Source organism: Vipera berus (assembly GCF_964194415.1).
Source record: "Vipera berus genome assembly, chromosome: 2".
NCBI classification, from domain to species: Eukaryota; Metazoa; Chordata; class Lepidosauria; order Squamata; family Viperidae; genus Vipera; species Vipera berus.
In genome coordinates this window covers 252,516,531-252,539,223 of record NC_138203.1, presented here as the reverse complement: position 1 = coordinate 252,539,223, position 22,693 = coordinate 252,516,531, and the positions used below count along the sequence as shown (strand labels likewise).

At 40.4% G+C, this 22,693-nt stretch overlaps 1 protein-coding gene across 2 annotated transcripts; it reads left to right on the top strand.

Moving 5' to 3' along the window:
- The first annotated feature begins 879 nt into the window (after window positions 1–879).
- ARL6IP5 (ARF like GTPase 6 interacting protein 5) lies at window positions 880–20,814 on the top strand. Of its 2 annotated transcripts, none has more exons than XM_081321177.1 (3): window positions 880–1,070; window positions 16,850–17,067; window positions 18,646–20,814. In XM_081321177.1, exons 1-3 carry the CDS (start codon window positions 895–897, stop codon window positions 18,816–18,818), a joined length of 567 nt encoding a protein of 188 aa, XP_081177303.1. In that variant the 5' UTR covers window positions 880–894; the 3' UTR covers window positions 18,819–20,814. The 2 variants fall into 2 exon arrangements, with proteins under 2 accessions (XP_081177303.1, XP_081177304.1); XM_081321178.1 differs by lacking the exon at window positions 880–1,070 and adding an exon at window positions 2,447–2,583.
- Window positions 20,815–22,693: the final 1,879 nt, after the last annotated feature.

Genomic DNA, 22,693 nt, shown 5'->3' with positions numbered 1-22,693 from the left:
GTATAAATCTTTGTGTTGAGAAGGAAGGGTAATTTGCAAGGATGGAAGAGTAAAGGGGATCTCTAGGGCACCGTGTTGGTTTAAACTAGATGTATTTTTTCATGCCTTTATTATTGCTTATAAATAAGGGAGCAAAGGTACCTAATACTCCTCTCTCCTATTTTCCCCTCAACGTGAAAAGGGCTGAGAGAGATTGACTCAGTCACCCAGCTGGTTTTTCATGCCTAAAGCGGGATAATAAATCATCTCATTCTGAGGCTAGCATCTTAACCACTGGTTTAGATTTTTTTTTTCTCTCTAAATCTTATCACTTTTGCTAATTACAGGTCACTCTTTTGCCACTTTATAACTTCACTTATCCTAACAGAAAGTATCATGCTGGATATGTATGCATGTACATTATAATTATGTTTAACCCACAAGCATAATGCGCCTTGGAGTTGTTGTTTTTTTTAATCCCATTTATATCCCGCCCTTCTCCGAAGACTCAGGGCGGCTCTTAGCACATTTGTTTGTTTGTTTTTAAAAAGTGTGTTTTAGTTAATTTCAGGCCTTAAATAAATGTCATCTATATATTCCTCCATGTTTGCAAGGTCATAATTCAATCTTTTTGAACTGAATTTTGATCCTACTTCACTCAAGTCCCATCCTGAAACACTAAAGCCAACTAAATTATTCTGCCTTACAGTATCTGTCTCTGTCTCTCTCTCTCTCTGTGTGTGTGTGTGTGTGTGTGTGTGTGTTTGCTAATTTTGCAGGCAACCATAAACACAAGCCGATGAGCTGGCCAGCTCGTCGCTCTTAACCCGGTTTTGCTGACGTCTTGCTTGCCGCCTCTTGTAGCGCTGCTGCTGCCGCTCCTGCCGCAGAAAGCCGGATGGGAGGAGAGTCGCTATGGACGTGCAAGTCGCGCCGCTGAGATCGTGGGACGATTTCATCCCGGGCCACGACCGCTTCGCCTTGCCGGATTTCAAAGATATCTCCAAATGGAACAACCGGGTGGTCAGCAACCTGCTCTATTACCAGACCAATTACCTCGTGGTGGCTGCCGCGGTGTTTTCCATCGTGGGGTAAGCGCGTCGGCCGGCGGGGGAGCGCGCGGCTCGGAGGATGAGTGGCATGGCCACCGGGAATAGCGTTGCCCCCCTAAGGCTAGCGGCAGGGCGATGGCGAAGTTTAAGCTCTCTCTCTCTCTCTCTCTCTCCGCCGCCGGCCCCATTGCAGAAGGATCGCCGTGGGGAGAAAAGAGGGCAGGGCGTCGCTTGCAGTGGGATGGCGTTTGGGCTGCCCTTCTGATGTGGGAAGCAGCCCTATGGAGTAACAAGGCTTCCGGTTAAGGAGAGCAGTGCCCCAAATGCTTTGAACCATCTTCCCACCTGGAGCTCCGCGGCTCCGCTGCAGTGACAACTCCCAGAATCAGGCCTCCCTTCCCCCGTTCTTTTAAGATGGAGGAAATATTTATTAGGCAGCCGTTCCTCGATGTGTTTCCTAAAGTTAACGAAGCTTGGTTGCAAAGCGGCGAATGGGATTATTGTTTTAAAACTAGAGAGAGTTAGGTATATTTTGAGAATCTTGGATTATAATCTCAGGATAAATGTTTAAATACAGTAAAGACAGCCCGGTTTGCTTTCATTTTATACAAAAAAAAAGCTATTTCTGCTTTACATAATAAACTGCAAGAGATGCGCTTCCAGGAAAAAGTAGATTTAAAATTCCATTGAAGAATTGCCACATAAGGTTTTTGTTTTGGAGGCCTTCTAATCTAAAGTGTGGTTTGAGGTGGAGCAAGTAAACACCAAGTTTCTCTTTGGAGGCCATTGATGACGTATGCTGTGACTAATAGTATATTTTGGCCATCAGTTTTAAAGGGATTATCAAGGTATCCTTTAGTTTAAAATGTGTGTGTGTGTGTGTGTGTGTCTTTTTTAAAAAAGCTGTATATTTAAAATAGTGTTTTGTTTCTGCAGTGCTCATGGGAGCAATAAAAATGAAATCACAGTGCTACTTTGTGTCTTTTAGTATTTTAGCCTTATTGATTAGTGTTACTTGAAAAAGTAAACTATGTGTCATTATTTAAATAATTCAGCATTTCAAAAGCATTTCTCAGTTAATTGCTATGGAAACAAGACCTTTTGAAAAGATATGACTCTTCTTTAAACGTAAACACAATTTCATCTGGATATGAACAAATGAAATATGAAAAGTCCACATTTGGTGCTGCCATTGCATAAATGAAATGCAGCCAGATAATACATTTTCATTATATAACTAATGAAGTTTGTTGGGTAATATTTTTGTCTTCGTGGAACATGCAATCTAGGTAATCCTTGATTTATGACACAATTGAGCCCCAAAGTTCAAGACAGTGAAGTGTATTTTGCCTTTTATGACCTTTCTTGTTACAGTTGTTAAGTGAGTCATTACAATTGTTAAGTGAATCTGGCTTTGACTTTGACATTGACTTTGTCAGAAGGATGCAAAAATTGATCACATGACCCCGGGACACTGCAACCATCATAAACTCAGGCCAGTTGCCAAGAGTCCGAATTTTGATCATGTGACCAAGGAGATGCTGCAACGGTTGTAAGTGTGAAAAAAATATTTTATTTATAAAATGTATTGACTACCCATGTTACCATAGGGTAACTCTGGGCACCTTGCAGTTACATATAAGCTAAAACATAAAAAGTTAAAAAAACATTAAAAATGGTCATAAAAATGGCTTTTCAGTGCCGTTGTAATTTCGAATTGTTGCTAAACAAATAGTCGTAAGTCAAGGATTAACTACTTCAAATTATTGCTTAAAACTATTGTATGTTAATATATAATATATTCTATATGATGTAATATTGTGTATCAACATACAACAGTCTATAATAGACAGGTTATATAATGGAATGTGCATTTTTCATGCATCATGTTTCTTAAACCATTGATAATTTTAGAGGTCACCATTCAAAGCTGGTCACCTTGGTACCTTCAAGTAGAATTTGATCTGGAGAGGGTGCTATGAGTTCCTACCTCTAGAGCAGAAGTGTCAAACTCAATTTCATTGAGGGCCACATCAGCATTGCAGTTACCCTTGAGGGGCCGGGTGGGTATGGCCAGGGTGGGCATGGCCTACTGGGTGGGCGTGGCTAGAGTGTGTATGGCCTACTGGGTGGGCGTGGCCAGCTCTACATCGTTCGCATCAAGGGTGCCTATGGAGGCCTGGGCAGGAGTGGGACAGATTTGGGGGTCTCTGGCAGGAGGAGGGTCTCTGGGCCAGGGCCAAGGCAGTGGGGGCCGTTCCCTCACTGTTTCCAGGATGGCTTCGTGGGCCACATAAAACCACTTGGCGGGCCAGATCCGGCCCCCGGGCCTTGTGTTTGACATGTCTGCTCTAGAGTAATCAGAGGGGTTGGAAACCCAGAAAATGACCTCCTCTGAGGTTAGCCTGTCCCCCCCCCCCACATTCCTTTATCCTTTATTTGAAGACTTTCCTCTTCTGCAGGGCTTCTGGGGAATGGTTTTTGATTTCTAAGAATGTGCAGATATCCATATTTGTACCAACCCTTCCAGCAGTTAGTGATACTTACATTATGGGGGTTTTTACAACCAAAATACTGGGCTGTGTTGATCATTTTTATTTTCCAAATATAAATATGGGCTCTATCAGGAACCCAGAGGCATTCTGATTTCACAAAAATGATACTCTGGGTAGATTTATGTTTTTAGCTTGACACGTCCGCTGTGAGTGAACAGGAAGCTAGTGGGCTCCAGGGGAGATGCCTGCATTGTCTTCTTGTGGTTCACATTCTGCTTGCTGCTATATCTAGATTGGAGTGTCAAAATAAAATGTGTTGAAAAATGTTCTCTATTTCCTGTACATCAGATGTTAGAAAATAATCCAGTATCAGCTTGTTCATTTGCTTGTTAACTCAGAGGAACTTGGTGCCACCAGCTTTTTTTTGATGCAACATTTTCCACCCAGGGACACCTTTTATTTTTGAGCAGAAGCATAGGGTATCCATTCAGCTGATTATTTATACTGGCTGCTTTCCTCTACTGGCTATTCCTGCCATCGCTATATGTAGTAAAGGTGGGAAATAAATAAACCTGTTCCTCATTAGGGAGAACTAATGTTCTTCTCAAGTCTCTGGTTTGAACATTGCCTGAATAACATCAAGCTCAGATTACCAGAGTACTACGAAGTTGCTACATATCTACAAAGAAACGTGTACTGACTGATAACTTCAGTAAACCTCTCTTAACAAGAACTATATTTAGGGGGAATCATATGACTAACCTTGCTTCCGATGTCATCCATGGTATGTAATGACTATAGCTTGGAGGACTTCAGATGATATCAGGCCTGATGGATTACTCGTCTTATCTTCAAGAAGAGGGTACCAATACTGAATGTATGCTGTTAGAGAAGAATTATTCTGTAACGGCTTAACATTCTTTAAAAATAACAATGGATCAGATAATTGCAGGCAGCATATAGGGATATGTTTGATAGGTGCCATGCTGCTTCTCTTTTCAGTTTCAGAATGCACTAGCAATTTAAGTTTGAGGCAGAGTTTTCAGCCAGCCCTGGGGTTTGCAATATTAATTCATTTATTTGGTTATTTATTTATTTATTTATTTAATGAGATTTATCGTCATCGTCAGCCATTCAGTCGTGTCCAACCCTTGGCCACTCCAAGGATCAGTACTCTCCATGCCCCTCTGGTTTTGCTTGCTTCAGATCTTCCGTGGTCATCTCAGTGACATTTTATTTATTTATTTTTATTTTAATTCCATTTATATCCCGCCCTTCTCCGAAGACTCAGGGCGGCTTACAAGCTTAGCAGTAGCCTTCATTCTATGTATATGCCTGCTTATTAGGGCTTTCACACACACACCCCAAGCGGCATTATTACAAAGTCAGCTTAATTGCCCCCAACAATCTGGGTCCTCATTTTACCTACCTTGGAAGGATGGAAGGCTGAGTCAACCTTGAGCCTGGTGGGATGTGAACCTGCACTAATTGGAGTCCAGTTAGCAGTACTAGGGCGGCTCCTTCTCCTTTTTCCGCTGATCGTTCCCAGCATGATTGACTCTTCAAATGGGTCGGCTCTCATGACATGACCAAAGAATGACAGTCTCTGTTTGGCGATCTTGGCTTCAAGTGATATTTTTGGTGAGGTTCGGTCTAGGACTGCTTTGTTGGTTATTTTTTGCAGTCCATGGGATGCATAATAATCACCTCCAGCACCACAATTCAAAGGCATCTCCCCTTCTCCTATCAACCTTTTTCAGAGTCCCAGGTTTTGCAGTGTAAGTAGCAACTGGAAAAATTATTGTGTTAACCAATCTGAATTTGGTTGCGAGGCTGATGTCTTTACTCTTCCAGATGTTATTCATGCCAGACGTTGCAGCTGTTCCAAGTGCTACATGTGTTCTGATTTCAGGGCTGCAGTCACCATTTTGGTCGATTTCAGAGCCCAGGAGGATGATTGCAATTTACATTTTTTCCTAGTTTCCAGCAAAAAAAAAAATGCCCATAGTAACGCATTGATTCTTTAACAACTACAGCATTTACTTAACAATCCACCATGTTTATTTAACAATAGCGGTGTTTGCTTATTGACAAAAAAGTTGTAAAATTGGTCTGGTAACATGGATAACTTGACTTCTTCTTTTTTTTTAATTTAAAAAGTTTTACAATACATTTTGACTTTAATCCCCCCCTCCCCCTCCCCCACCCAACCCTCCCTATCCCTTCCCCCCATTCCCTCCTCCCCCCCCCGACTTCCCAGAGCTAAATACAGGGTATAAAATCAAAAAACAAACATAAGCACCCCTATGTTATCAGCAATAAACTATTAGTTCTATCTCCCTCTAGCTCATGTAAAATGAATACAAACAATACTAATATTACAAATAAAGTAAAAAAGAAAAAGAGAAAAACAGAAAAGAGCTTTACTCAGAATAGATTTTCTTAATCCCAGTCCTTATTCATATTAATTTCAAAGAAAAAAAAATAAACAAATTCTCAGTTACGCGCCAAAAGCGCCTATCTATTAACCTTAATAATCTCCAACCAAACTAAACCATAATCAAAAATAATTCTTGCATGTATCACACCAAATGTCTCGCAATTCCAAGTCATCCTTGAGTTCAAATAAAAAGAGTAAAAAAAAAAAAGGGTTAAGCAGTCTGTAAGACAACTTGTTGTTAATTAGGAGCTTGCATACCCATTCTTAGTTCAACACACACTTTTAGTCCATAACCCTAATATACTTTTCTAACAAGCAAATAACATCCATCTTAAATTGTGTTAAATATTAAAAAAAAACTTTCTCCTCTATGATAAATTTAATCCATTAAGATACTAATTTAAAATTTAATCAGCAATCTTAACGCCCCAAAACTTTTGGAGCACGTCTGTCATGACCCCCAAAACTTCTTTGGACCGCGCCCCTCCCACATCTTCACTGTAAATACACTTTGGAGATTCCATAACTATCTGCTGGTCTTGCTCTTGCTCTCGTCTCGCTCTTCTTAGGGCGGCACGCGTCTTCCTCTGGCCTCCTGCAACATCCAATGAAACTGTATCTTGATCCCCTCCAACACCATTGTCCTCTATCTGTCTGTCTGCAACATCTTGAAGCTTTCCCTCGCCGTATCCCTTAACAGCTTCCAAAAATGATAGGGGGGTTGCTTTTAACACATTGCTATAAAAATCACGTGCCTGGGCCACAGTAACCAGACAATGTCTTTTACCTTCATGCGTCACCACCAGTCCAACTGGAATCTCCCATCTAAACTTAATATCACATTTCTTAAGTTCCTGTACTAAAAATGCAAAATCTTTCCTTCTCCTTAAAATCTTCGGAGGAATCTCTTTTAAAACCAAGACTTCTTGCTCAGCCACTACCAGTTTAGTATCATAGGCAGCTTGAATAACTTCATCTCTAATTACTCTCTTTGTAAAATAGACCACCACATCTCTGGGTAACTTCCTTTGTCTTGCAATCCATGAATTTACACGAAAAATTTTGTCCATATTTCCCTCAATTTCAGATGCTGGCTGGCCCAATACCCCTTCCAGAGCCTTAGAAATCAGCTGCTTTAAATCTTCTTTACAGTTCTCCTTTAAACCCCTGATTCTAATAGCATACTGCATCTGATGATACTGAGCAAGGCTCAATTCTCCGTCCATTTTATCCCTTATATTTTCATTTTCTGATACCTTTGCTTCTAATATAGAGTTCTTTTGACTGAGATCCTTCACTTTTTCATCCAGCTGTTGCACACATTCAGCTACAGATTCAATCATAGACAACATGTCCACCCTCATTGCTTTAAACTTCTCTTCCATCTTCTTCTCCAGTTTCTCCTCCAACATTTTCAGCTTTTCATCCATCATGTCAGACATCAATTGTGAATGCTTTCCAAGAGCATCTTGTAAATCCTTAAGCGTCAATGCCGGATGAGGTGCAGGAGGAAGCAAAGCTTGCAATGAGGTCTGTTGCACCAGGGAAGACCCCACACTCCGAAGAGCTTTAGAAGTTTTAGCCGCCATCTTCCCCCACTTTCACTTATTGCGCACTTTCACTTTAAAGCTATAAAATCCATTGAGCTAGAGAGTAAAGATAAGAGTCCACATCACCTTGACCTCCTGTACCGCTCTGCCTGCATCTTGACAATCAAAAGTATTTCCTTTTGGCAGGGGTGGTTGCTAACGCCTGGCTCTGCTCCATAAATCCCGGAGCAGGGGCGCTGCGCAGCTCGGAGCAACCCAGGCTTCGGGGGGGCTCAATCCTTCAGCCGCCCAAACTCTCAGCTCAGGCGGCCCCGGAGAGCTCAACCCCTACCTGGGGCCTCACCCCCTCCTCTTCTCCCGAGGAGGGGGCTTCAAATCCATCTAAACAGCTGATCGGCGCTGTTTACGATGGAAAAACACAGCTGCGGAGCGGGCAGCCCGAAAACGGCTGTCTTCGGCGTCGCGTCGCCACCGGAAGCCAGCGGATAACTTGACTTCTGACTGTCATGGCTTGTAATGGACATTCCAGGCACTATTACGGTTGAGGATTACCTGTAATAGCCTATTCTCAATAGGAATGGGAATATTTTGCAATAGAAAATTTAGTCTTGGTAAAAAAATTATTTTGACTGTTGCAATTTTTTCTACCCAAAGCAAATTTAATTTCCTCTGTTTAAAAATATCTGTCATTACATGTTCTCAAATTGGTAAATAGTTGTTCTTGAATACATCCTTACTGTTTTTTGTTTAAAAGGTTCCTAAATATTTAACCTTTTAAGTAGCAATGTTAAAACCAATTAGCTGATAGACAAATTGCTTTACATTTTCTGTCAAATTCCTTATCAACATTTGTTTTCTTCATGCACTTGGATTACCAAGGCTTCTAATGCTAATAAAAATAAAGGAGAGAGAGAACATAATTTTCTGGTTCCCTTCAATATAGTGCATTGCTGTGAAATAAGACCATTACCTTTTTGTTCTTCATAAATACTCTCTGTATAAAAATGTTAGCGCTGCAACTTAGCATGAATTGCAAATAAAAAAGACCATTCCAGATGTGAAGGTTTTTCCCAAAAGAAAAAAAAAATAAGAAAAATCATAGGCAATCCTTGCTTCTTCTGATTTATCTTACTGATAGCCTTTAAAATATATCTGTTATTATCTCACACATGTTTTGAGCAGTGCTTTTTTTGTAAAAGAAAAAGGTGCTGGAACTCACACATGTCATACAACCTGTCTTGCCTACCCTACAAGATTCCATCCAAAAAAGGTGCCGGAACTCTGTTCTGAGCGTTCTATGACAAAAAAAGCCCTGGTTTTGGGAGAACAAAACTCATTTGATCAGGATGTAATGTCTCCTTTAGAATTTTTTTGCAGTGTTTGCCATGAAGAATGTATAATCTGCATTCAATAATGAAATGGGTCTATATTTTTCAGGGCGAATTGAATCTTTTCCCTTCTTTATAAATAAAAGAAACAAAAGCTTATTTTTATGATGAGAGGATTTCTTTGTATACCTGAATATTGTTCATTACTTGAGTTAAAGGTTTAATCAAAATTTCCTTGCAACATATTGCAGAAATATCACCAGGCCCCTGAGTTTCATTCTTTTTTAACGTTTTAATTAATACTTTATTTTTGCCTTCTGTTATGGGCCAATTAACAGCTTCTTTTTGTTGCTCAGTGAATTTTTAAACTAATATGCCATTCAAATATTCATCCATTTTTGCTGGATAGGATTGCTATGTGCAATATAATTTCAATTTATGACTTGTTTCTAATTGTTTCACATCATTTGGTAAGGTAACTTTCTGCTTTTAAACAGATTTCCATTTGATGCAAGAAAGATGAACAACCTTCTCATAAATGTTTTATTAGCCTCCCATATTGTGATTTGGAAGTTTCAGAAATTAAATTCCTGTTGACATTTCAGTTCCTGTTGAGTCATATCTTTAAAGTTGTCTCAGAAACTTAGTAAATGGTTATTATTACATTTGTTCAATCTGGAGATTTCCATGTTCAGTCTTGCAATATTGGGTTATGATCTGCATATATTGATGGTGCCATTTCTTCATCAATATTAGTCAACCGTGAATCTGAATTCCAACTCGCATATATTTTGGATTCTGGAATAAAATTTGTGTCTGAAGAATAGTAAATATATTCTCTGTTTATTATCTCATTTGGATGTGTGGAGATATAATATCATATAGTTTGGTACAATGTGAGGAAATTTTTAAATAGTTCTATTTGGTAAAGTTGATTTGGAAATGGTTCATAACCCTTATTGGCCTTCTTAATAACTTCTTTAAAAAATTGTAATTTCTCAATTATAAAGATTCAAATCTATAATTACAATGAAATGTGCATCCAAATTGTAATATATGCTGCCAAGTCAGCTATTTGTTTTCTACATTCCTTGAGCACCAGAAGCAGACCACTCAAAGGAAAAGTCTAGTCTCTTAGTGAAATAACTAATAGCAATTTCGAATTGAGTCATATTGTGCTGATTGGAAATCACGGGAATTAAAACCTACACATCTCTCCTCTGGGATTGTGCTGGTTTGGGATGAGAGTTTGGGAGTTGTTGTCTGGCACATCTAGGTAAAGGTAAAGGTTCCCCCGCACATGCGTGCTAGTCGTTTCCAACTCTAGGGGCCGGTACTCATCTCCGTTTCAAAGCCGAAGAGCCAGCGCTTGTCCGAGGACATCTCCATGGTCATGTGGCTGGCATGACTAGACACCAAAGGCGCACGGAACGCTGTTACCTTTCCACCGTAGTGGTCCCTATTTTTCTACTTGCATTTTTACGTGCTTTCGAACTGCTAGGTCGGCAGAAGCTGGGACGAGTAACAGGCGCTCACTCTGTTACGCGGCACTCGGGATTCGACCTGCCAAACTGCCGACCTTCTGATCGACAAGCTCAGCGTCCTAACCCACTGAGCCACCGCATCCCTTTTCTGGCACATCTAGAGGGATCTAGATTGAGAAAAACTGATTTGAACACTATTTTTAAAGATCTTAATCTAGCTCCTATAGGATCCTTGAAAATCTGAGTTGTTTGCCTGACAATACAGTGGTACTTTGGTACTCAACCTTAATTGGTTCCAGGAGGCTTAATGAGTACCAAAAATTATGAGTACCAAACAAATTTTTCTCATAAGGAATAATGCAGTCAGTCAGTAGGCAGCTGACACGGACAAGTTGTAGCTTATGTGTTGAGTAGCAAACAGATAATGAGCATTTTGACAATGCGTCAAAATCTGTTGAGTACCAAATTCAGTGAGTTTCAAAGCAGTTGAGTACCACTGTATAACATATACATTACATTTATTAAGGTGGAACATTTTGGATTGTGTTCAGAAAGTTCTATGACTTTTCTCTTGAGTTGGAGAAGAGAGGGCCCTCATGCAGTCTCGAAACAAGTTGCAGCTGTTTTAAAAACAGTTTCACACCCACACATGCTCCAAGCCACCTTCTCAGAATAGAATTCAAAAGACCGCATAGCCATAATAGATAGGGAAACAAAATAATGATGAAATAAATTCCAGCCTGGGTAGTTCTGAGAACAACTCCTGAAGTTGTTTACTTTGAACCATTTTAAAAATAAGATTCCATATGGTCACACCCTAGATCAATCTACAAACATTTATGCAGTTAAATATTCTGAATGGCTAATCTTGGGGCGTGCTAATCTCTTACCATTAAGAGAGGTCATTCATTGCTACAATTTTTTTAAAAAAAACCCTAATCTTAAATTATGTTGTTTTACTCAGATGACATCACTAACTGTAATGTTGGAATTTATTTATTTATTTATTTTTATTACATTTATATCCCGCCCTTCTCCGAAGACTCAGGGCAGCTTACAAGCTTAGCAGTGATAACAATGATAACAAATCCAATACAAGGGACCTGAATATCAGTTTGAAATTGCCCATGTGTACAATTCCATCTTATTGTGGTTTCTATTTCCATTCACCGTCTGTGAAAAACTGGAACTTTGAATGTTGACTCAATGGGGGGAAACAAATGGCAACCTAGTATACTGTACCTTTCCTGAGCTCTTTCTGCCAAATCCAGAGGGTTGCCAGCTGTCTGCTGTTGTTATGATTGTTGCTTTAAATGTGTATGTTTGTGTTGCTTGAATCTTTCTAGGCAGGAAATCTCCCTGCTCATCCTTGCCTAAGAGAACATATTACTTTAAATAAAGCAGTCGGAGAGAAGAAATAATGGTGCTTTTATTTTATTTATACGATCTACATGTACCCATCACACTGTCAAGCAACTCTAGGCAGTTTATAATGTGAAATAAAGGAGAACATTAAAAACAATAAGCATTAAAAATGAAAGCTTTTCCTGTCTTATAGTTGTTTACTTGAGCTTATATCTGGAATCAGTCAGATCCATACCTGGTCTTTCTCTTCTGATTTTTTCTGATGCTTCATCTTCCGGAGATTTGCAGTAATGTAATGTACGGCCTGAGACTGTCACACTTAAAGACAAATCAGCAACCTGACAGAATATTGAAAAACATCCTAAGCAACATCTGAAGGTGCTTTAGATCCATCAGGTATCTCATGGGTTGCTGCTCCTGAAGGTCCTGAGTAGCAGTTTATTTTGGTTGGACCAGAAGTGACATGACGATGCATGACAGGGGATTCAATATGACATTCTCGGTGACAGATGTGAGTTTTAATATGCAGTCACCTTCATGTGTCAGACTAGAGCAGTGATGGCAAACCTTTGAGAGACCGAGTGCCCAAACTGCAACCCAAAACCCGCTTATTTATCACAAAGTGCCAACACTGCAATTTAATCTGAATGCTGAGGTTTTAGTTTAGAAAAAAACAACTCATACATTAACATCTTTTGTCTTTAAAGAAAAACACAATAACAAAGCTTTCAATGATGCAAACAACTTTTTATTGAAAGGTAAAAGTTTCTATTTGGCATGCTTTTTAACTATTAATGTGATTTTTGCTGTTGTATGCGTGCTGATAATTTGTCTAACCTTGGCTCATACTTTAGTAAGTTTGAGAGCAACACATGGAGCACTCAGGTCATCTGTTAGTCAGTTTCTCATGTCAGATTTGATATAATTCAAAGCCGAAAACAGAGCACTCGCTCTGGAGGCTTGTTTTGGCTAGGAAGGGACTTGAGAAATGGCTTTTTACTGTGAAATCTTAGCCAAAGAGTGAGGCGTGCGTGCCCACAGAGAGGGCTCTGAGTGCCCCCTCTGGCACGCGTGCCATAGGTTCGCCACCACTGGACTAGAGATTCTAGCAGCTGTAAAATGATTGGTCGGGGCTTGATCAATGCTTCCACAAAACAATCCTCTGGACCAATTAATTTGAGACAGTGTGACTCCCCTTTGCCTGTCTGGCATAGCAAGGTCAATTACTGTCTGCAAAAGATGGTAGCTCAGATATAATGTGGGAGCCCAAAAGACAATGTTAAAAGCCGTATCAGCTGCTTTAAGCTTAAAGTTAAAGTTAAATTCCTTGCTCTGCTTCCTGCTAGAAATGTGATGTTTGTACTGCATTAGTTTGTGACCCACCAAACTAATTGCAGCTCATCAATCAATGCTTTTAGGTGTGGTTATTTATTTAGCATATTGCATATAATGTCAGGGAAATCTACAAATTCTAAACACAATGCAGTCCTGGCAGCCTAGATTGCTAGTTCATTCTGTGTGGCACTTGTGTGCCTATCCTTTGTGCACCACAGGGGGCGAACTAGCTTACACTAGCTAACTAGTGGCACTCGGATTGCTGGCTCTTCCGGGTTTCTGCCTCCCCCCGGTCTCTCCTCACTTCACATTGTGTCGCAATGGCTTGCATCCGGCCAGGTCAAGCACTGACCAGGTCAAGCTCTCCACACTCAGAAACACAGCTAAGTCTTTCCCACTGAAGTAGTACCCATTTATCTACTTCTATATTGTATCCCCTAGGTCGGGGGTAGGCAACCTCGGCTCTTTGATGACTCATGGACTTCAACTCCCAGAATTCCTGAGCCAGCTGGCTCAGGAATTCTGGGAGTTGAAGTCCATGAGTCATCAAAGAGCCGAGGTTGCCTACCCCTGTCCTAGGTATAGATTAAACTTGTACACATAGATTAGGTCCTGGACAGTCCCAGAAAGATAGCTTTGCATGGTGTTCAATTAATTCCCCACTGAGTCTTGGCCTAATATTTCTCAGCTAACTTTTAAGTTATTGCGGTATTTTTTTTTAAAAAAATAATGCAATAGACAAGGCTACCTTTTTTAGAGTGACATTTCCTATGAAATAAATAATACAGCAGTGATTTCTGCCTGGAGTTAACTCTTCAGTTTTTCCAGGCAGAATTTCCAGAAATTCTTTTTTTTCTCTTCTAAATATAGCTGCAGCTGACCATAAGTGACTCAGACATTTAGAGAGACTGTTTTTTGTATGACACTCGGAATTTCAAATGAGTGACAACAGCAGGTGGTCAACAACTGTTGTGAAGGAAAGGTGGCTGACACTTGCTAATTCCAGCTATATCTTTGGCATCCAATATTTTGATAATGAATCTAAAATGAACTGAAGCCTATTGGATGTTTATAAGAGTGAACGCTAGTGGACATGTCATAGCAGGCAATGTTCCAGAATTAGCTTTGGACAGGACAGCAAGAATGGTTCATTCACAAACTAGGCAGTTTAGAACAGGACATTTTTTTTGCTTCATTAAACTAGACATACCCAATTCCAGCAACCGTTCCTTATAGGTTTTAGCCTCCGGTCCCCTGATCATCTTTGTTGCTCTTTTCTGTACTCTCTCTAGAATTTCAACATCTTTTTTACATCGTGGTGATCAAAACTGGATGCAGTATTCCAAGTGTGCCCTTACCAAGGCACTATAAAGTAGTATTAACACTTCACGTGTTCTTGATTCTGTCCCTCTGTTAATGCAGCCTAGCACTGTGTTGGCTTTTTTGGCAGCTGCAGCACACTGCTGGCTCATATTGAAGTGATTGTCCACTAGGACTCCCAAGATCCCTCTCACAGTTACTACTATTGAGCCAGGTACCACCTATACCAGTGGTGGCGAACCTATGGCACGCGTGCCAGAGGAGGCACTCAGAGCCCTCTCTGTGAGCACGCACACCATCACCCCAGCCCTGCTTCCCCCTGTGGCCCCCTCCTCACCAGCAGCCCCCCCCGGAGGAGAGTTGCCCCTGGACGTGGCCCGCACAGAGCAGCACAGCCAAGGACATGGCAGCGGGGACAAGACTCTGCCCTCATGCCCCATTGTGCACATATGATGCTGCAAGACGTGGGTGGAGGGCGTGGCTGCCATGGTGCTGTAGGGCCGCCTGGGCTATCTGCGGGCTGTGGAGGCGGTAGGTGGCCCTGTGAGCAGGCGGAGCATGAGCGGAGCAGGCAGGGTGGGGGGCAGGGGTGGGGTGGGGCAGTTTTTGGGCACTCGTGTCTAAAAGGTTTGCCATCACTGACCTATACCATACCTGTGCTGGCTAGAGATGATGGGACTTGTCATCTGGCATTTGTACAGGATATTTTAGAGAAAATAGAATAAATATTTGAATTTCTGGACAGACTCGAACACTGGGCACTATCTAACAAAATGAAATTCAATTGTGAAAAAAGTAAGGTTCTACATTTAGGCAGGAAAAATCAAATGCACAGATATAGTATAGGTGGTACCTTGCTCGATAGTAGTAACTGTGAGAGAGATCTCGGAGTCCTAGTGGACAATCACTTAAATATGAGCCAGCAGTGTGCTGCAGCTGCCAAAAAAGCCAACACAGTGCTAGGCTGCATTAACAGAGGGATAGAATCAAGATCACGTGAAGTACTAATACCACTTTACAATGCCTTGGTAAGGCCACACCTGGAATACTGCATCCAGTTTTGGTCACCACAATGTAAAAAAGATGTCGAGACTCTAGAAAGAGTACAGAGAAGAGCAACAAAGATGATTGGGGGACTGGAGGCTAAAACATAGGGAACGGTTGCTGGAATTGGGTATGTGTAGTTTAATGAAGAGAAGGGTGAGGGGTGACATGATAGCAATGTTCCAATATCTCAGGGGCTGCCACAAAGAAGAGGGAGCCAAGCTATTCTCCAAAGCACCTGAAAGCAGGACAAGAAGCAATGGATGGAAACTAGTCAAGGAGAGAAGCAACCTAGAACTAAGGAGAAACTTCCTGACAGAACAACTAACCAGTGGAACAACCTGCCTCCAGAAGTGGTGAATGCTCCAACACTGGAAGTTTTTAAGAAGAGACTGGACAGCCATTTGTCTGAAATGTTATAGGGTTTCCTGCCTTAGCAGGGGGTTGGACTAGATGACCTCCAAGGTCCCTTCCAGCTTATTATTATTATTATTATTTATTCTTATTCTTATTCTTCTTATTATTATTATTAAATACAAACACACAGGCACTAAATAAATGAAGATGACAGTTCAAGGAACCTGGTGTATTTGTGTGTGTGTGTGTGTGTGTATGATAATCATTCATTAACTATACTTTTCTGACATTTGAAGTTTAAATAGTTACTTGCTGGGGCATTTTAGCTGTTTGTGATACAAATAACTTTAAAACCATCTTATTTATTTGAAATGTAATGCAATGTTTTTATTCTGCTGTTCAATTTAATTTTAATTAGTTTTCAAACTTGTATTCCTCCTGACTGTCAGTGAGTTTCAGCAGCTTTCCACAATCAGCAAGAAAATATTGCAGTAAAACTCATTTTAAAAGAATATAAAAGATGGCAAGAATCATAAACTAGATAGGAACCAAGGCCTAGGAAGAAGTTTTAATCTTCCTTGCCAAAGGCCTGGTTTATTTATTTAATGAGTTTTGCCCTTTTTTACAACTTTTCTTTACACAGCTGTTAAGTGAATCACCGCAGTTGTTAAGTTAGCAAAACAGTTGTTAAGTGAATCTGGTTTCCTCATTGACTTTGTTTGTCAGAAGGTGCAAAAGATTACCCCCATATGGCCAGAACACCTCAACCATCCTAAATGCATGCCGGTTGCCAAGCTTCCAAATTTTGATCACGTGACCATATCATGTGAGGAGGATACTGCAAGTAAGTGTGAAAAATGGTCATAAGTTGCTTTTTTTGGTGCTGTTGTCACTAAATGAATGGCTGTAAGTTGAGGATTACCTGTATTGTATTCATAAGTCACAGGAACCCTGAACAACGTGCAGGCAGCCACAGAGCTCGGAGGGAGAGTCTGAAGCCAAGAGGCTCAGCGGTTCTGCTTGGGTCCAAAGAAGCTGGTTGTCTTGTTGTGCCATTATCGTTTGTTTGGGTATGTTCACCATTGTCCATATCTTTGCAGATTCCTGAATCCCCTGAAAATGCTGCTTGGCATCCTTGTGGTGATCCTGGTCTTCACAGCATTCGTGTGTGCATCCCACAAAAAAGACTTCATTTGCAAGTTTAAGAAGCAGTACCCTGCTGCCTTTGTCATAGCAGTTATGTTACTGAGCTATATCCTGATATCCTTTTTTGGAGGCGTCATGGTGTTTCTGTTTGGAATCACATTTCCTTTGTTCTGTGAGTTTTTCTCATATTATCTGTAGCCAGGCATAAAACTGAATGCCAGTTCCCTTCTGCAGCTGCTTTCATTTCTTTCCGTAAACTGTTAGGTGTCAAGAAACATTTCTCATTAACTGCAAATATAATCAGTAGATGCTTTTACTAGTGATATTCAGGTGCAGGGTTTTTACTTACAGTCCATATGGCAGAATAACAGTTGTCACGTTTAGCAGTATTTTATTTTGTTTGCCACCAAGAGTTTTGGACATAGATTGATGGCTACATGAATTGGATTAATAAATACATAAATCTCTGGCTGGCTATCCATTTAGCTGAGCTAATATTACATTAAGAAGTTGTGAATGCTCCAACACTGGAAGTTTTTAAGAAGAGACTGGACAGTCGTTTGTCTGAAATGGTATAGGGTTTCCTCCCTGAGCAGGGGGTTGGACTAGGTGACCTCCTTCCATCATCATCATCATCATTATATAATTGGACTAAGCTAAATTGCAGAGCTCCATCACCAGCATTCAGAATCAAGGAACTGAAAAATATGAATGTTACGTTGTGTGTATGCATGCATAAAGAGATTTTTTGGTCCTAAGTGGATTTTGTTTTTCTCACTAGATAAATTAGCAAAAAATGGGCTAATACTACAGGAGCCTTAGAAAGGATTTACTAATACATCATAATTTCAACCTGAACAAGAGGCTATGAATTCTGTTGTGTTACTGTTAATCCAGGATAAGGACTCTCTCGCAAATATATAATTATTTCTTATGAGTACATCGAACAACTACTTGGAAACCACTTCTGGACTTTGTGCTTGAAGTGAAAAAAAAATTTGATTTTGGATTTTGCTGATTAGATAGGTTTGTTGTTATTGAAATGACTAGTTTATATCATGATATAATAGTAAAAAAATGAGATTTAGTGACTTTATTCTACTGCAACAAAAGGAGTTTGAACTCAACACTTTTTTTCTTTCTTTTTCCCTCTTGCCCTACACTTTTCTCTTTCCTTTTTTCCTCCCTTATTTTCCCATTGTTTTCTTTTGTATTTTGCATTTATATTATATTTTGGTAAACTAATAACATTTTGGGGGGAAATTAGCATATTGAATGACAAGGTTGATATATCATGTTAAGCTATGATATTGAAACCATTAACATTCAGTAAACCACAACTGGTTTGGTACATTCAGTACACTAAACCAAGAACTTTTAAGTTCACAAGATTCAATGGCTGGGTTCATACAGGATGTTAAGAATGCCAAACTAAACAAAACATTTTAGGACTTAGCGTGTTATATGACAATTTTGAAATTCAGTAAAAAATTAACTAGGTTCACAGATCAATGTGGCTTATTATATTTGTTTTTTTTTACTTAATATATGAATGCATCTTTATGGTTAATAAACCAGGGGTTTATAGCTTAGACTATTGTGGCTTTTTTGACCAATTATGGCTAATCTTGCTTTAATATAGTACGGCAACAGGGCAGTTTTGTTGGCTGCCACTGTAGCAACGTCAATCTTTTTCACCAGTTATCTAGTGAAGGACACTTGTGGCTTACTGTTGCTTTTCTTCCCCTAGTGATGTTTCTTCATGCATCCTTGAGGCTTCGGAATTTAAAGAACAAGATGGAGAACAAGATAGAAAGCATCGGCTTAAAGAAGACTCCCATGGGCATTATCCTGGATCTTCTTGAACAACAGGAGGAGACCATTTCCAAACTAGCTGATTACCTGGCTAAAGCAAAGGATTAAACATGCAGGTTGCGTGGGGAAATTTGTTCATTTTGTCCAACACCCTTTCTCAGTCTGTGAGCGAATACAGTCAATACAGACTGCAAGAGTGAAGTATGGCAAAATAAAACACCCCCAACTCTTCTGAGATTCCCTTGCACAGGGTGGTAGCAACCCATTTATAACCTGTCAAAAGTTGGTTAATGTGCAGCACGCACTAGTGTGGAAATGTAGACTTAACTTCCTTCAGATTCTTTTCTCTCTGTGTTAAGTATTTTTGAAACTGCATATTTTGTGGCAATTCTAAACGCACAGTATTCTTTTTACCTTCAAGCAACATAACTGTGTGCTACTGCACATATCCAAACTACTACTTTTGAGTGCAAAAATAAACCCAAATTATGTACATCCTGGTGCACCTTTTGAGTGGGATGTGGTTCCCCTATGGAGAAATAGAGACCTACAATTAGAAGTATGATATGCCCATTTTATTGTGGAATATTTGAATATGTCTCCTATTTAGTAGCTGAGCCCTTTTTCCCCCCAGCATGAGTTGCAAGCTTGCACAGATAACATCTAGCCAACAACATTCCTTCTTTCTGTATGCATATGAAGAATTGTATTGTTAGGAGCAGATTTTGTAACAAGAGGAACATGATTTCCTGTGCATGCTCACATCCAGGTATTATATATGCTTTTAGTAATAATATTTAGTAATTGTCAGGCTTGAGATCTGCCATCTCATAGAATTATGAATCTTACTGAGTATATGACTGGAAAACCAAATCTCAGTGTTTGTTAATATCGCATAATGACACTTAATTTAAATTTTGTGCAAGAAGAATAAATAATATTTAAAATACCACAAACTCCTTCCTTACCTTTTCTGTTCCACTTACATGCAACGTTGTAGATTTATTTATACTGCAAACGGTAGTAGAAAAGAAACTCATCCAATTTTCCATTTGTGAGACTGATATTAACTAATGTTAGCTCTGCAACTCCCTATCCCTATCTTTTCCTTTTGGAACTGGAACTAAAACTGTAACATTTATTACGTGCAGGCTTGTAAAGTTACTTGTAAAATACAACAAATTATTTGGTGGAGAATGTGTGAATATTTTCCAGCATTAAAGATTAGCAACCTACACTTGATTTGCTTGTCCTCTTACAATGCCTTTGGCTCTTCCAATGTTTGGTTTAGTCTACAGCTTTGTCATTTTAATTAAATTATGTAATAATAAAATTGTATTTAGTACATATAAATGCTACTGTAATTTTGAACAATGTTCCCTTAGCGTCCTTATTTAAATAGACGTGTCTCTGAAATACATCATTCCAATAAATAATTAACAGGCACCCCATTGTTGATATTTCCCATTGGTACAGTTACTCTATCACAGACATGTCAAACACAAGGCCCGGGGGCCGGATCCGGCCCACGAAGTGGTTTCATGTGGCCCACGAAGCCATCCTGGAAACAGTGAGGGAACGGCCCCCACTGCCTTGGCCCTGGCCCAGAGACCCTCAGATCTGTCCCACTCCTGCCCAGGCCCCCATAGGCACCCTTGATGCGAATGTTGTAGAGCTGGCCACGCCCACGCAGTAGGCCATATGCACTCTAGCCACGCCCACCCAGTAGGCCACGCCCACCCAGGCCACGCCCACCCGGCCCCCTGAGGGCAACCGCAATGCTGATGCAGCCCTCAATGAAATTGAGTTTGACACCCCTGCAGTCTATCAGTTTAAAACAGAGGAGGACCTTTCAGGCTTTTGTATTACTGTTCTCTATAAAGTTAGCACTACCAAGCTATTCCTATGGAATAGTTATCATAGCAAAATTCCAAAGAAAAGAACCTCCATATTTGGTCTTAGAATAAATTGTGCACGTGCTAAAACCAAGTGAAAAGGAGAGGAATAGCTAGGTTAGACCTGTTGGAGAGGAGTTGTTACTAGATTTTAACTTCACTTTTAGATTCTTTGCTAGCTTTTCTTGGAGACTGAATAAAGTTCATAACCTCAGATTGTTTTGAATTTTAGTTGTTGTTGGTTATTTGTAGCACCTTAAATGGTTCTTTCACCACTACTTTATTTGCCTTTGGGGAGAAGCTGATATTGTGTTGGGCTACCACAGTGGTGGGATTCAAATATGTGAACAACCGGTTCTCTGTGTGGATGCCGCTTCTGGAAGTCTATTCTGGGCCTGGGCAACAAAAAATTAGCTACCGGTTCTGCCGAACTGGTGCGTACCGGCTGAATCCCACCACTGGGCTACTGGAACTAGAAGACAACCATTTGGAATCCCATATGCCATCATGAATATTATATGGATTTTTACAGCACAGATCGGGTAGCCCAAATATTGTACCTAATTTGGATAAAATACATATTTAAAAACACAAAATAATAAAGTAGTGCATGGAACAGATACCTTAAGACATGGTAATTGTGATTGCTTGAAACTGCCCACTTTATTCTTGAAGTTTCCTGTCATACCTGCCTGTTCTTTGGGACATGGGATTAACCACAGATGTATCATGCAGATGTATCAGTGATTAACCACAGATGTATGATAAGCATTAAGAAACAAGGTGATGGCTAACATCTTTTGATCAGTCAAAATCTGAATCATGCAAACCATGGTATTTCCTCTGACACTCTGTGGAAGTAAAGGTTGAACAGGATAGGAAAAGTATTGGTACTTTTCAACATTTAGTGACAGAAATTTTGGGCTCAATTGTGTTTGTAAGCCAAGGACTACCTGTAATTTAGTGGCTATCCATTTTTTTGCTCTACCTCCTATTCATAACTTATTGCAACTCTTCAAAGGTGATTATAACTGCCTTATGTGCTTATCTTGACTTCCCCTCATCTTTGATCTCCCCAAGTACTGGAAGATAGCTATCATATCACCCCTAATCCTTCTCTTTGTTAGGTTAGACATATTCCCAGCTTCCTGACTTCTTATCATCTTGCTCTTCTCTGTACTTTTCTCAGCATCTTTTTTTATATCATGGTGACCATAACTGAATGAAGTATTCCAAGTGTGGCCTCACTAGTCTAATATTGACTGACTGTCACTTCTTGTGATCTTGATGCTGTCCCTTTGTTGATACAATCTGGGAATTTATTGGCAATTGGAGCTCACTTTTGGCTCATACTTAAGTGGTGTCCATTAGAACAAGTGTCCATTTCAACCAGTGGTACGGGTACCACCTGTGGTACATTGGCACCTGCCAGATGGTACGCAACCATCCTAGAAAAGTGATAGCGGGGGAGGGGAATGAGCTGAACTGGTGGCAGCACCGCACAAGCCTGAGCGAGAGATGGCTGGAGCTACAGGGCTGTCAGGGCTCAGCGAAAGCGCTAGGATCAGCTGGAGCTCGGCGCTGATCCTGGCGCTTCTGCTGAGCCCAGAAGAAGTTGCAATCAGCTGGAATGTTGCAGCATCTCCAGGGTCTTGTGATTTACATTCAGATGCTTGGCAACTGATTCATATTTATGACGGTCACAGTGTCCCAGGGTCATGTGAAGTGACCGAAACCTGCAACCATCCAGCAGACGGGGAATAAACACCAAACACCTCCCACCCCACCCCCGCTGCCAATCCTCAACAGAAATGCTCACAACAATGAAAACCTCGGACAGGAAGAAGAGTGCCACCGGCCAGGCAGGCAGGTGTCTTGCTTGGCTATGGCTTGGGGGGGCACTTTTTTCAGTGCCATTGTAACTTCGAACAGTTACTAAGCGAACTGTTATATAAGTTGAGGGCTACCTGTACTTCATCATTTTTTTCTTTTTTTGGTCATCAAGTTTTTGACACCTGCTAGACGACTGGTGGTACTCGGATGTTACCATATCCTAAAAGTGGTACAATAGGTGAAAAGGTTGAAAAA